Source organism: Myotis nattereri, assembly GCF_964212035.1.
Source record: "Myotis nattereri genome assembly, chromosome: 2".
In the NCBI taxonomy this organism is placed as follows: domain Eukaryota; kingdom Metazoa; phylum Chordata; class Mammalia; order Chiroptera; family Vespertilionidae; genus Myotis; species Myotis nattereri.
In genome coordinates, this window is record NC_138076.1 from 23907215 (window position 1) to 23919496 (window position 12282).

Here is a 12282-nt window from a genome sequence, read left to right on the forward strand (position 1 = left end):
ATGTATTTATATATGTGTTTTCCTATGGTCTTAGGCGACCCCTGTGAAAGGGTTGTTTCACCCCCAAAGGGGTCGTGACCCACAGGTTGAGAACCACTGCAGTAAGGGTTATGTGAGACTTCCCAAGATTTTTAAATTTTTAGATTGGTGCATTTATATACCTCATACATTTTTTATTCTTAAAGAGTGTCTATGAATTTGCATGAATTTAGTTCTTTCTCTTGGTTTCTATTCTAGAATTCATGATTTAGAACAACATTCACAATGAACAAAAATGGTGTTTTGTTTGTTTTGAAGGTATGTAATAGCAATAAGAATTGTCACTGTGAAAATGGCTGGGCTCCCCCAAATTGTGAGACTAAAGGATACGGAGGAAGTGTGGACAGTGGACCTACATATAATGGCAAGTAACATAGAAGAAAATTAGTGTGATCTCCCAGTGGCCCATGTCAGATATTGGGCATCCTTATACCTCTCCCACGCTTCTCACGGCACTTAAACGTTATGTTGGTTCTGCCTTCTAAATTTTTCACAGATGTTTCCATTTCTTTCATCCCTGTTAATTACCTTCAATTTCTTGCCTGGTCTTATGTAATGGCCTCTTAATTAGGCTCCCTCTTTCCCATCTTGCTTCCTAATCCACATTCCACACTACAGAGTTTCAGAGTTTTCCTTCAAGAATTCAGTTTTGATTATGCCAGTGTCTTGCTTGAAATTCAGTGCTTCTGCATTGCTATTAGAATGAAGTACAAAAATTCATAACATGGCTTAAATGCCCTGCATTATTTTTCCTAGCTTCACTTTTCCAACCTCATTTCACTATGCTGAAGATATTGTAACTTCTTTTATTTCCTCTAATAAGCTACTACTCTCTTTTACCTCTGGGCTTTCATACCATATTATATTCAAACTAGAGGCCTGGTGTATGAGATTTATGCACTTGGGGGTGGGGTGTTGGGAGGAGTCCCTCAGCTTGGCATGTGCCCTCTCGCAGTCTGGGAGCCCTCGGGGGATGTCTGACAGCGGGGAGCGGGCCTAAGCCGTCAGTTGGATATCCTTAGCACTGCTGTGGAGGCGGGAGAGGCTCCCACTTCCGCAGCTGTGCTTGCCAGCCGTGAGCCTGACTTCTGGCTGAGCGGTGCTCCCCCTGTGGGAGTGCATTGACCACCAGGGGGAAGCTCCTGCATTGAGCATCTGCCCCCTGGTGGTCAGTGCATGTCATAGTGACCGGTCGGTCCACTGTTTGGTTGATTTGCATATTAGCCTTTTATTATGTAGGATTGTTGGAACTTGGCTAATTGCTACTCAGATTTCAGTTTATACCTTATTTCCCCTAGGAATTTTTCCCTGACTGCCTAACTCTGAATTTCCATGCCCTTCCTATTCTCCTGTTACTATAAGCACTATCACATACTATAGTAATTACTGATATACTACTTATTTTTATTCCCTTATAGACTATGAATGAGCTCCTTGACACCAGTATCTTCCTACTGAGAAGATATGCTTTCTTTCTCCTGGGTAAACACTAGGTGGAATGGTTGGCTCATAGAGTAGGTTTATATTTAGCATTTTTAGAAACTGCCAAACTGTTTCCCAAAGTGGCTGTTCCAATGTACACTCTCTCCAGCTGTATATGAGGGTTCTAATTTCTCTACATCCTCTCCAATACTTGGTGTGATCAGTTTTTGTAATTTTAGCAATACTGGTAGGAATGTAGTGGTATTTCACTGTGATTTTAATTTGTATTTCTCTAATTACTAATGATGTTGATCATCATCAAAGATGTGCTTATATCATCTTTGGTGTCATGTCTATTCAAATTGTCTCATTTTTAGTTAGGTTGTTTGTCTTCCTGGGTTTTGAGAGTTTATTCTGCATACAAGTCCTTTATGAAAAATGCTTTGTAAGTATTTTCTTCTGTTCTGTTTACTTTGGCTTTCTTTTTTTCCTAGTTTTTTAGAAGATCAATCAGGTATTTGAATTGAGACCTTTTTTTCCTTAGTGTAAGCATTGTAGTGCTATCAGTTTTCCTTAAGAACTGCTTTTTTGTACCCCACAACTTTTGATATGTTGTGCCTTTATTTTCATCCAACTCAAAATAACTGATATACTTTTTATTTCTTTGACTCATGAATAATTTAGAAGTGTGTTACTTCGTTTTATAGTATCTGTGGGATTTTCCAGAAATTTTAGTGCTATTGATCTCTGATTTATTCCACTCTCTTCTGAGAGATTGTATGATTTGAATTCTTTTATATTTCTTGACACTTGTTTTATGGCTTAGAAGGTGGTTTATCTTAGTAATTAAGTTTTGTATACACTTGAAAATAATTTGTATTCTGCTATAATTCTGTGCAGTGTTTTATAAGTAATTAGTTCCTGTTAGTTGACAGATGTTTAAGTCTTTTATATACTTACTGATTTCTGTATACTTGTTCTGTCAATTACTGAGAGAGGAATATTGAAGTTCTTGGCTAAAAGAACAAATCTGCCTATTTTTCCTGGCAGTTCTATTTGTTTTTGCTTTATGTACTGTGAAACTCTGTTACTAGGTACATAAGCATTTAGGATTGTTCTGTCCATTTTATATATTGGCTCCTAAATTATTATGATATTTCATAATTATTATGATATTTCATAAGCCCTCTTTATACCTGGTAATATTCTGTTCTGAAATTAAATATTAATATGGTTACTCCAGATCTATTTTGATTAGTCAGCATAGGAAATCTGTTCTTATCCTTTTGCTTTTAATCTATAAGGTGTCCCCCAAAATGTATACATACTGTAACAGCTGATAGCTCAATTTTGAAAATGAAATGTACTAGTATTTTAATAAATACTATCTTTATAATTATTCAAAGTGTGTGTATACATTTTTGGGGGGACACCCTATTTTTGTGTCTTTATATTTAAAGCAGATTTCATGTAGGCTGCATATGATTGGGTCTTGCTTTTTTATCTGGTTTGCCAATCTCTGCCTTTTGAGTGAGTTCATCTGAATATATTTAATTAGATTATGATATCTTTGGATTTAGATCTAACATATTGATATTTTTCTATCAAAGTTTCTTTTCATGTGATATTGTACCACTTTAGTATATTTCCATTTATCTCCCTCTGCCTTTTGTGGTATTAATGACATACTTCTGTATATGCTGTGAATCCTACAATACACTGTTACTATTTTTGCTTTAAACAGTTGATTATCTTTTGAAGATATTTAAGTAATAGAAAAAGTCTTTATATTTTCTCACACTGTTACCATTTCTGTACTCTTCATTTGAGTGTATGTGTGTAAAGTCACATTTCTATTTGCTATCATTTAATTTCTGCTTGTAGTACTTCTTTTCACATTTCTTATAATGCAGGTCTACCAGTGACAAATATTTTAGCTCTTGTGTATATGAAAAAGTATTTTGCCTCGAATAATAACTGGGTAAAATATTCTCGGGTGAAGTTTTATCACCATTTTACTTCTTCAAGGATGTGCCTACATTGTCTTCCAGCTTACATAGTTTTCCCATCATCTTTTTTTGTGTCTTCTGTTTGTAATGTGTGTTTTTACCCTCTAAGATTTTCTCTTCATTTCTGATTTTTAGTATTTGACTATAATGTGCCTTGGCATGCTTGAAATTTGTTAAACTTATTTGATTTGTGCTTTTATAGGTTTCTTCAAGTTTTGGCCATTTTGTCTTAAAATTTTTTTTAATAATAATGGGGTGCTTTATTGAATTATATGCACAGATATGTTATATGTAGTACATTTAGATATTAATTGACCTCAGTAAAGAAGTTTTTCTGGCCTGACCCTTATAAATCACAGAATCTTTTTATTTTTTTCAATTACAGTTTACATTCACTATTATCCCATATTAGTTTCAGATGAACGACATAGTGGCTAGAAAATTCTGCACTTTACAGAGTGGTCCCCTTGATATTTCAAGTATGTGTGTGTATGATATCATTGACTATATTCCCTATGCTGTAAGTACATTTCTCTGCTGTAACTATCAATTTTTACTTCTTAATCCCTTCACATTTTTCACCTAGTTCCAACCCCACTTCCCTTCTGACAACTGGCAGTTTGTTCACTGTATCTATGAGTCTGTTTCTATTTTGTTTATTTTGTTCTTTAGATTTCACATATAAGTGAAATCATGTGGTATTTGTCTTTCTCTGACTTATTTCACTTAGCATAATACCCTCTGGGTTCATCCATGTTGTCATAAATGGTAAGACTTCATTCTTTTTAATGGCCAAGTAATATTCCATTGTATATATGTGTGACAGCTTTCTTATCCATTCATTTATTGATGGACACCTGGGTTGCTTCCATATCTTGGCTATTGTAAATAATATTGCAGTGAACACAGGGTGCATATATTATGTTCAATTAGTGTTTCAGATTTCTTTGGATTTATTTCCAGAAGTGCAATCACCACTGGATCATAAGGCAATTCCATTTTTTGATTTTTAGGAACCTCCACAATGTTTCCATAGTGGTTGCACCAATCTGCATTCTCACTAACAATGCACAAGAGTTCTCTTTTCTCCACATCTTCAGCAACACTTATTTGTTGATTTCTTGATGATAGCCATCCTGACAGGTGTGAGTGGTACTTCATTGCAGTATTTATTTGTATTTCTCTGATGATGAGTGATGTTGAGCAACTTTTTTTCTATTTTCCTCTTTCCTCTTTTTCAGGGTCTCTAAGTACATGTATATTTGATAACTTGAAGTTCTTTTACATCTCATTTATTTGCCTTGATTATTTTATTGTTTATTCTCTTTTTAATTATGAATAGTTTGTATTGTTCTTTTTCAAGTTCACTCTTCTGTGGTATCTGATCTGCCATTAATTACATGCAGTGTAATTTTTATCTTTGTATTTTTTACCTCTGTAAGTTCTATTTGTTTCTCTTTTTTGTATCTTTTATGTCTCTACAAAGCATGTTCAATCTTTACTCTAGCTTCTTGAACACATGTAATACAGTTCTAACTTCTAACGTTGTTGTCTACTAATTCTATCATCTATAGTTGGTTAGTTTTGATGTGTTCCCCCCCGCCCCCCTCATTTTGGATCATATTTTCCTGCTTCTTTGCATGCCTTGTCATTTTTTTACTGGATGCCAGAAATTGTGAATTTTGCCTTTTTTGGATACTAGATATTTTTGGATTTATATTGATGAACTTTGTTCCAGTGTGCTTATGTTACTTGAACATAATTTATAGCTTGATCCTTTTGGGTTTTGCTTTTAAGCTCTTTAGGGAGGACCAGAGTAGCATTTAGCCTGGGCTCATTTGCCTTATTACTGAGATCAAACCTCTTCTGTCTATTCTACTCAATGCCACAGTAATTATGGAGTTTCCCACCAGAAATGGTAGGAACAGGCACTTTCCCCAGTCCTGTGTGAGTTGTGGGATATGTTCTCACTAATTCTTACAGGTCATTTTTTCTGTGGCTTCAGGTGGTTTCCTTCTATGCATGTGTAGATCAGTACTCAGCTGATGTTAGAGGAACCCTTTGCAGAGCTCTCAAGTTCTGTCTGTGCAGCTCCCTCCTTCTGGTTCTTTGCCAAATGAACTCTGGCCGCTTTGGGGACAACCAGCTCCATCTCCTCAACTTAAGGAGATCATTGAGCTTTACATGGGTTTCCTCATTCCTCATCATGATCTGTTAACTTTCAGTAGGCAGCAAACTCTTGCTCATTTTCTATCTCAGGTATCATTGTTTTTCATTTACTGATACTCAGTGTCTTGAAGTGTTTGCTTTACATATTTTGCCTGGTTTTGTGGTTATTACAGCTGTCAAGATAAATCTGGTCCCTGTTACTTCACCTTGACTAGAAGTAGAAGTCAGAACTAATGGCTCTGTATCATTCCATCGAATGGAAGTGCCATAACTTGACTTAGCTGTTTTGTAATTATTAGACATTTAGGTTGCTTCTAAGTTTTTTAACATTTAAATTCTGCCACATTTATTTATTTTAAATTAATTTATTGGGGCTGACATTGGTTAATAAAATTGTTTCTAAGTTTTTATATGCACTGGTATCAGTGTAGTGTATATCTTAATACTTATGCATCTTTTTCCAGTTGGAGGGTAAATTGCTAGAAATGAGATTACTAGGTTGAAGGGTATAATCTTTTTTATAGTTCTTGATAAAAATTCCAAATGAATTTATGTAATGCTACCAGCAGTATGAAGGTACTAATTTCAACATAACCTTACCAATGTTGGATGCTTTAATCAAAATTTTGTCTACTAATTAGTAGATATGAAATGGTATAATCAAGCTTGCTTTAATATTTCTATATTTTTAATTGGGTTGAATGTTGTTTCATGTAATGTCATACAACTTTTAAAAGAAATTTCTGGTACTTTTAAAAACTTAAAATTGTGAGGAAAAATTTTACAGCGTATCATTCCTGTTCATATTTACTATAGCCTTTCCCTCAAAACCATGGAACAGATACAGTTAATGTTAATTAGTGAATTTTTAAAAGTATAGTAAGATAAAATCCAGAAGCCATAAAAAATGAGGTTGATAAATTCATCTATCCAAGAATAATAAACTTAAGCTTGGAGAGAAGCATTGAAAGACTAATGGCAAATTGGGGAGAATGCTTCCAGCTCATACATAGACAAAGCTAATATCCCTAATACATAAAGAGCTTTTAGAAATTGAGAAGGAAAAAACCCATTGTCCAGTAAAATAGTCAAAGGACTGAGCAGAAAAAAATTACATTTCCTTAAGTATGAAAAGTTGCTCAACTCATAGTGTAAAAAAAAGAAATGCAAGTTAAAATGATATAAGATATAATTTTTCACCTACCAGGTTGGCCAACATGCACAAGTTTGACCCAGTGGGTGAGGCCATGATGAATTCTTATATATTGCTGGCTGGTGTGGTAAATTGTAACCACTATTACGGTGGTCAATTTGACAGTGCCTTAAAAAATGAATGCATTTACCCTCTGATAAGTAGTTCTACTTATGTGAAATTATTCTATAGATATGCCAGCACCCATTGTTATTATAATAACAATAGCATTATTTTAGGGTAATTCATTATAGCATTTTTTAATAACAAAAAGATTAGAAAAATGAAAGTATCAGTTGGATACTGGTTCATTAAACTATAGGACATCCTTGCAATGTAGTTTTGTATAACTGTACAGAAGATGCGGTGGTCCTCAGTGTATGGTTTGGGGAGATATATAGATGAGTGAAAAAAGTAACATGCTACGTAGTGTTTATGGCAGGGGTGGGCAAACTTTTTGACTCGAGGGCCACAATGGTTCTTAAACTGGACCGGAGGGCCGGAACAAAAGCATGGATGGAGTGTTTGTGTGAACTAATATAAATTCAAAGTAAACATCATTACATAAAAAGGGTACGGTCTTTTTTTTTTTTTTAGTTTTATTCATTTCAAACGGGCCGGATCCGGCCCGCGGGCCGTAGTTTGCCCACGGCTGGTTTATGGTATGCTACCTTTTATGTAAGCAAAGGTTGACAACAATAACATACTTTATTCTTGCTTATATTTTCATGAAGAAATAATGTGAGATAATATAAGAAATTAATAAATGGTTCTTTTGGGGAAGGCAGGAAGTGGGCAGGGATGAAGTATGAGCAGACTTCTCTGCGTATATAATTTATATCAGTTTAACTTTTGAACAATCTGAAAATTAATGTAAAACATTTATAATCACCTACTATGTTCTAGTTAATATGAGTTAACTTCTAATTTAATGATCGTTAATATAAATTCTTCTTTCTAGAAAAGAATACTGCACTGAGGGATGGACTTCTAGTATTCTTCTTCTTAATTGTTCCCCTTATTGTGCTTGCTGCTTTTGTCTTCTTCAAGAGAAATCAACTACGGCAAAGCTGCTTCAGAAAGAAGAGATCACAAACATATGAGTACTTAGATTTTTTTTTCTAAATTCATATAATATAATTTAAGTAATTATAATGATGATAGTCATATCATAGAGGCTGGTTTAAAAATAGGGTTCTAAATTTTCTCTCTATTCTTTGGACATGATTAGCAGGGGTAGAAGGATAATGATGATTCAGCTACCTCTTAAAATGATGAGGGGAAAGTGTTATGGTAACCAGCCTGTATATACTGAAAATGGCCCTTAGAATTCATTTTGCTTAACATTGATGTTTGATAGTGGGATAAGTAGAATTTTGGGCTACAGTTTCTGATTTGGACTTCTTAATTAGAGATTAAAATATACAATAAAGATTTAAAAGTGTAAATGTTGAAATTTTTCTTCCATGTCTGTTTTAAGGATCAGTTCTCACAGAGGAAGAGCTGTTCAAATCACAGTTTGGGGAAAGAGGATTTGTAAATTATAGGCTTTTAAGAAATAAGTTTTGGTGGAAAAAAGGGTTGTCATAATTCAGACAACTAACATATCTAATCTGTATGTTTAACACTTGTACTACTATCTCTCAACTATCATTTATATGTTGGCAATAGAATGTAGCATAGATGAGCATGGACCTTGTAATCAGCTCTAAATTTAAGTTCCAGTTTGTTATTTGTTAGAATTATGAATTAGAATAATGAAACTCTTTGAATAGTAAAACTCTTATTTTACTTCTTCTAAAATAATAATAATAGCAATAATAATACCTATCTCTTAAAGTTGATGTGAAGATTAAATGAATAAAGTATTAACAAGTAAAACCCATAGCACATTAACTGGCACTGTGTAATTACTTAGTAATAAGTTTTATTATGTTAATGATTTCAAAATATACATATCCTCCTTGATTGCTTACCTTTACTTCATTGCTCCATTTTTCTCACACAGAGTGTTTTCGTAGAGTATCCTGATGTGAGCTTTAATTTTTAACATAGTCTACAACAGATTTATCTTCCTATCTGTTCTTTCTCTTTCTTACACACTTCAGACTGACCAAATCATGTAATTCCCCAGTCTGCATCTCCAAAATTTTAGCTACCTCCTATACACCTCTTCCTAGCTGACTTGCTTTTGCCTCAGCATGTTTGAAAGTCAACTGATATATTTGCAGCTTATCATTTGCTCCTTCTGAACTTCCTAGTTCTTAGAGTGACTACATTAAATTTTGTAGCTTAAGAGTATGCTTTTACTCTTCTCTGATTTTAGGAAGAATTGAGGAGAAAAGTCAAAGTTTAGTCTCATTGACCAAAATTTTATAATTTCTCAGAATTTCATTTCATTGTGAAACAGGTTAATAAAACTTTCTAGTACTGTAAGGATTAGAAATGTGTGAAAGCTGTTAAAAATGCTGGGACAAATTTATCTGTCATCATGATCATCATAATCACCTCTACCAACATCATTATTCTGTTTTTGGGAATATGCAAGGTATGCGTAATACGTCATGTAGAAATATTTTAAACTTCATTTAGCTCAAAAGTAATTCTGTCTTTCAGGTCAGATGGCAAAAATCAAGGAAAAGTTTCTAGACAACCAGTGAGTGTTCCTCGACATGTTTCTCCAGTGACTCCCCCCAGAGCAGCTGTAAGTGTAAAATGAAAAGTTGTATTTCTTTACTATTATTATGGTCTCACATTTATTTTAAAAATATGTTTTTATTGACTTCAGAGAGAGGAAGGGAGAGGGTATCACCCATTGGCTGCCTCCTACACCTTTCCCCTCTCTGGGGATGAAACCTGCAACCCAGAAATATGCCTGTAACCGAACCGTTACCTCCTGATTCATGGATCAGCCCTTAATCACTAAAGCACACCAGCTGGGCTGGTTTCACATTTTTAAAGGTTAAAAAATGATTGTCACATAGATTTAGAAATCTTAAGAATTGAAGAATGTGATCTATAGGTGGTCTCTGGGTTAGTTAAGGAAATACCAGTAGGGTCTCTGGCTCAGAGGAGAGGGAAGACATCTAGATCATAAGAATGCCTTGCCTTGAAACCAAGATTGGAAAATGACGTGGGCCCCATGCTATCCCTGTTTATTTCTATGTCTGCTCTCTTTCTGTTCTCAATGCCTGGCTTCTGTAGGCATGTTACCAAAGACCTGGTATGGAACTGGAATACACTTAATTGTCTCAGCAATGGGACCAGTAATCACTCCTCCTCTGAATGTATTAGGAAGTATTGGGATAATGACATACTTTTTCTGATCTGCATATATTCCTAAGACATATATAATATTACTTTGTAATTCTGTATTTTTAAATTTATGTTTAAATTACATTTATTGAGAGGGACATTGGTTAATATAATTACATAGGTTTCAAGTGTACATTTCTGATCCATCATCTGTGTATTACATTGTATGACCACCATTCAAAGTCAGATCTTTTTCCATCACCATATATTTGATCCCCTTTACCCTTTTCTACCCTCCTATTCCCTTCCGTGTGGTAACCACCATACTGTTGTCTGTGTCTGTGAGTTTTTATTTTTCTTATTTGCTCATTTGTTGCTATCAGTTTTATATCTCACATAGGAAAATATGATTTTACTTTATATATTTCAAAACTTTGTATAATGTTTTGTTTGATGTTTTATACATTGATCTACAATTTACTTTTCCCTTTAGCTTACTTTTTGATTTATCCCTATCAATATATGTAGCCCTTGTTCAATTCATTTTCACTGTTGATATTACATTATATAAGTACCACACAATTTTAAAATCCATTTTTCTGTTGTCACACAATTTTAAAGTCCATTTTCTAATTACCAAATTAGTAGGTAATAATTTCTGATTACCAGATTATGGCTAAGATGATCATTATATATGTCTTCTCATGTATGTATGTGAGTTCTGAGACTGCACTGTTTAATATAGTACTGGCTATTTAAATTTCATTTTAAGTGAAATAAAATTAAGAATTTCATTCCTCATTCACATTTTAAATGCTCAGTAGATCACATGTGACCACTGACTACTATATTGGATAGCACAGATATAGTACATTTTCATCATTGCAGAAAATTCTATTAGAGGACACTGACCTAGGGTCATATAAGAATTAAATTGGAAATTGCTAAATTGCTTTCCAAGTAGGTTATACCATGGAGTGATTGAATTGTCAGTGGTGTATGAGCATTCCTGCCAACCTACATCTTTGTCAACACTTGGTATTGTCAGACTTTTAAAGTCTTTCCAATTTCTGTGGAATGGATTGATTAGATATCCTTCCTCATGTTTTATATACATGGAGTTTCCCTATACTACTCCTTTTTCCCTAATAAAAAATAAACAAAAATGATTATGCTCTTTTCTTCCTTAATTATATATATTCAAGATTATTCCATATCACTACATATACAGGATAATCACACAGCCCCTACCTATACAAGTTAGAAATTACATATATGTTCTTTCTCAACATTGACATATTTTTTTTATTGTGGTAAAATATATATGCTATAAAATTTGCCATTATAATCATTTTAAGTGTATGATTTAGTGGCATTACATTCACAATGTTGTGCATTTATTTCCACTGTCTTTTTTGTAAGACTTTTTCATTACCCCAAACAGAAATTCTGTACCCATGAAGCAATTACTCCCATCTCTCCTTCTCCTATAAATTTGAGAATCTAATTTTCCATTTCTTGAAAAAAGGCTATTGGAACTTTGATAGGGATTGTGTTGATTCTGTTGATCACGTTGAGTTGACAATACTGAGTCTTAAAACCATGAATGCTAGTTGTCTGTCCATTAATTTAGGTCTTGTTTAATTTTTTCATCAACAGGTTGTAAATTTTCAGTGTAAACATCTTTGACCTTCTTGCTTAAGTTTATCCCTAGGTATTTTATTCTTTGGATGCTAATGTAAATGGAATTGCTTTCTTAATTTCCTTTTCAGATTGTTCATTGCTGGTGTATAGAAGCAAAATTGATTTTTGCATGTGTATTATATATTTTGCATCACTGCTGAATTCATTTATTAGCTCTAGTAGCTTTCTTGTGGTTTCTTTGAAATTTTCTACATATATTATGAAGTACTTGGAAATAGAAGTAGTTGCACTTATTTTTCCTATTTGAATACCATTAATTAATTAATTAATTAATTAATTAATTTGTTGTTTTGTCCAATTGTTTTGGCTAGAACTTTCAGTACTATGTTGCATAGCAGTGGTAAAATCAGCATCCATATATTATTCCTGATCTTAGCAGGGGAAGCTTTCAGTTTTTCTGGCATATTTAAAAATTTCTCCATGTTCTTCCTGTGAAATCTTACTTGTTGATATTCAGAAGTCCTTAAAGCAATCCCTGATAGCTATTTGTAC

The 12282-nt window shown here is 33.7% G+C and overlaps 1 protein-coding gene across 1 annotated transcript in view; it reads left to right on the forward strand.

Moving 5' to 3' along the window:
* The window catches only part of ADAM9 (ADAM metallopeptidase domain 9), a gene marked incomplete at its 5' end in the record, with an annotated part of 98907 nt that overhangs the window by 81044 nt on the left and 5581 nt on the right, over window positions 1-12282 (forward strand). The window contains 3 exons of the mRNA XM_081083136.1: window positions 298-403; window positions 7793-7934; window positions 9448-9535. Of these exons, the coding sequence (XP_080939262.1) occupies window positions 298-403; window positions 7793-7934; window positions 9448-9535 (336 nt within the window). The remainder of the gene's footprint in view (window positions 1-297; window positions 404-7792; window positions 7935-9447; window positions 9536-12282) is intronic.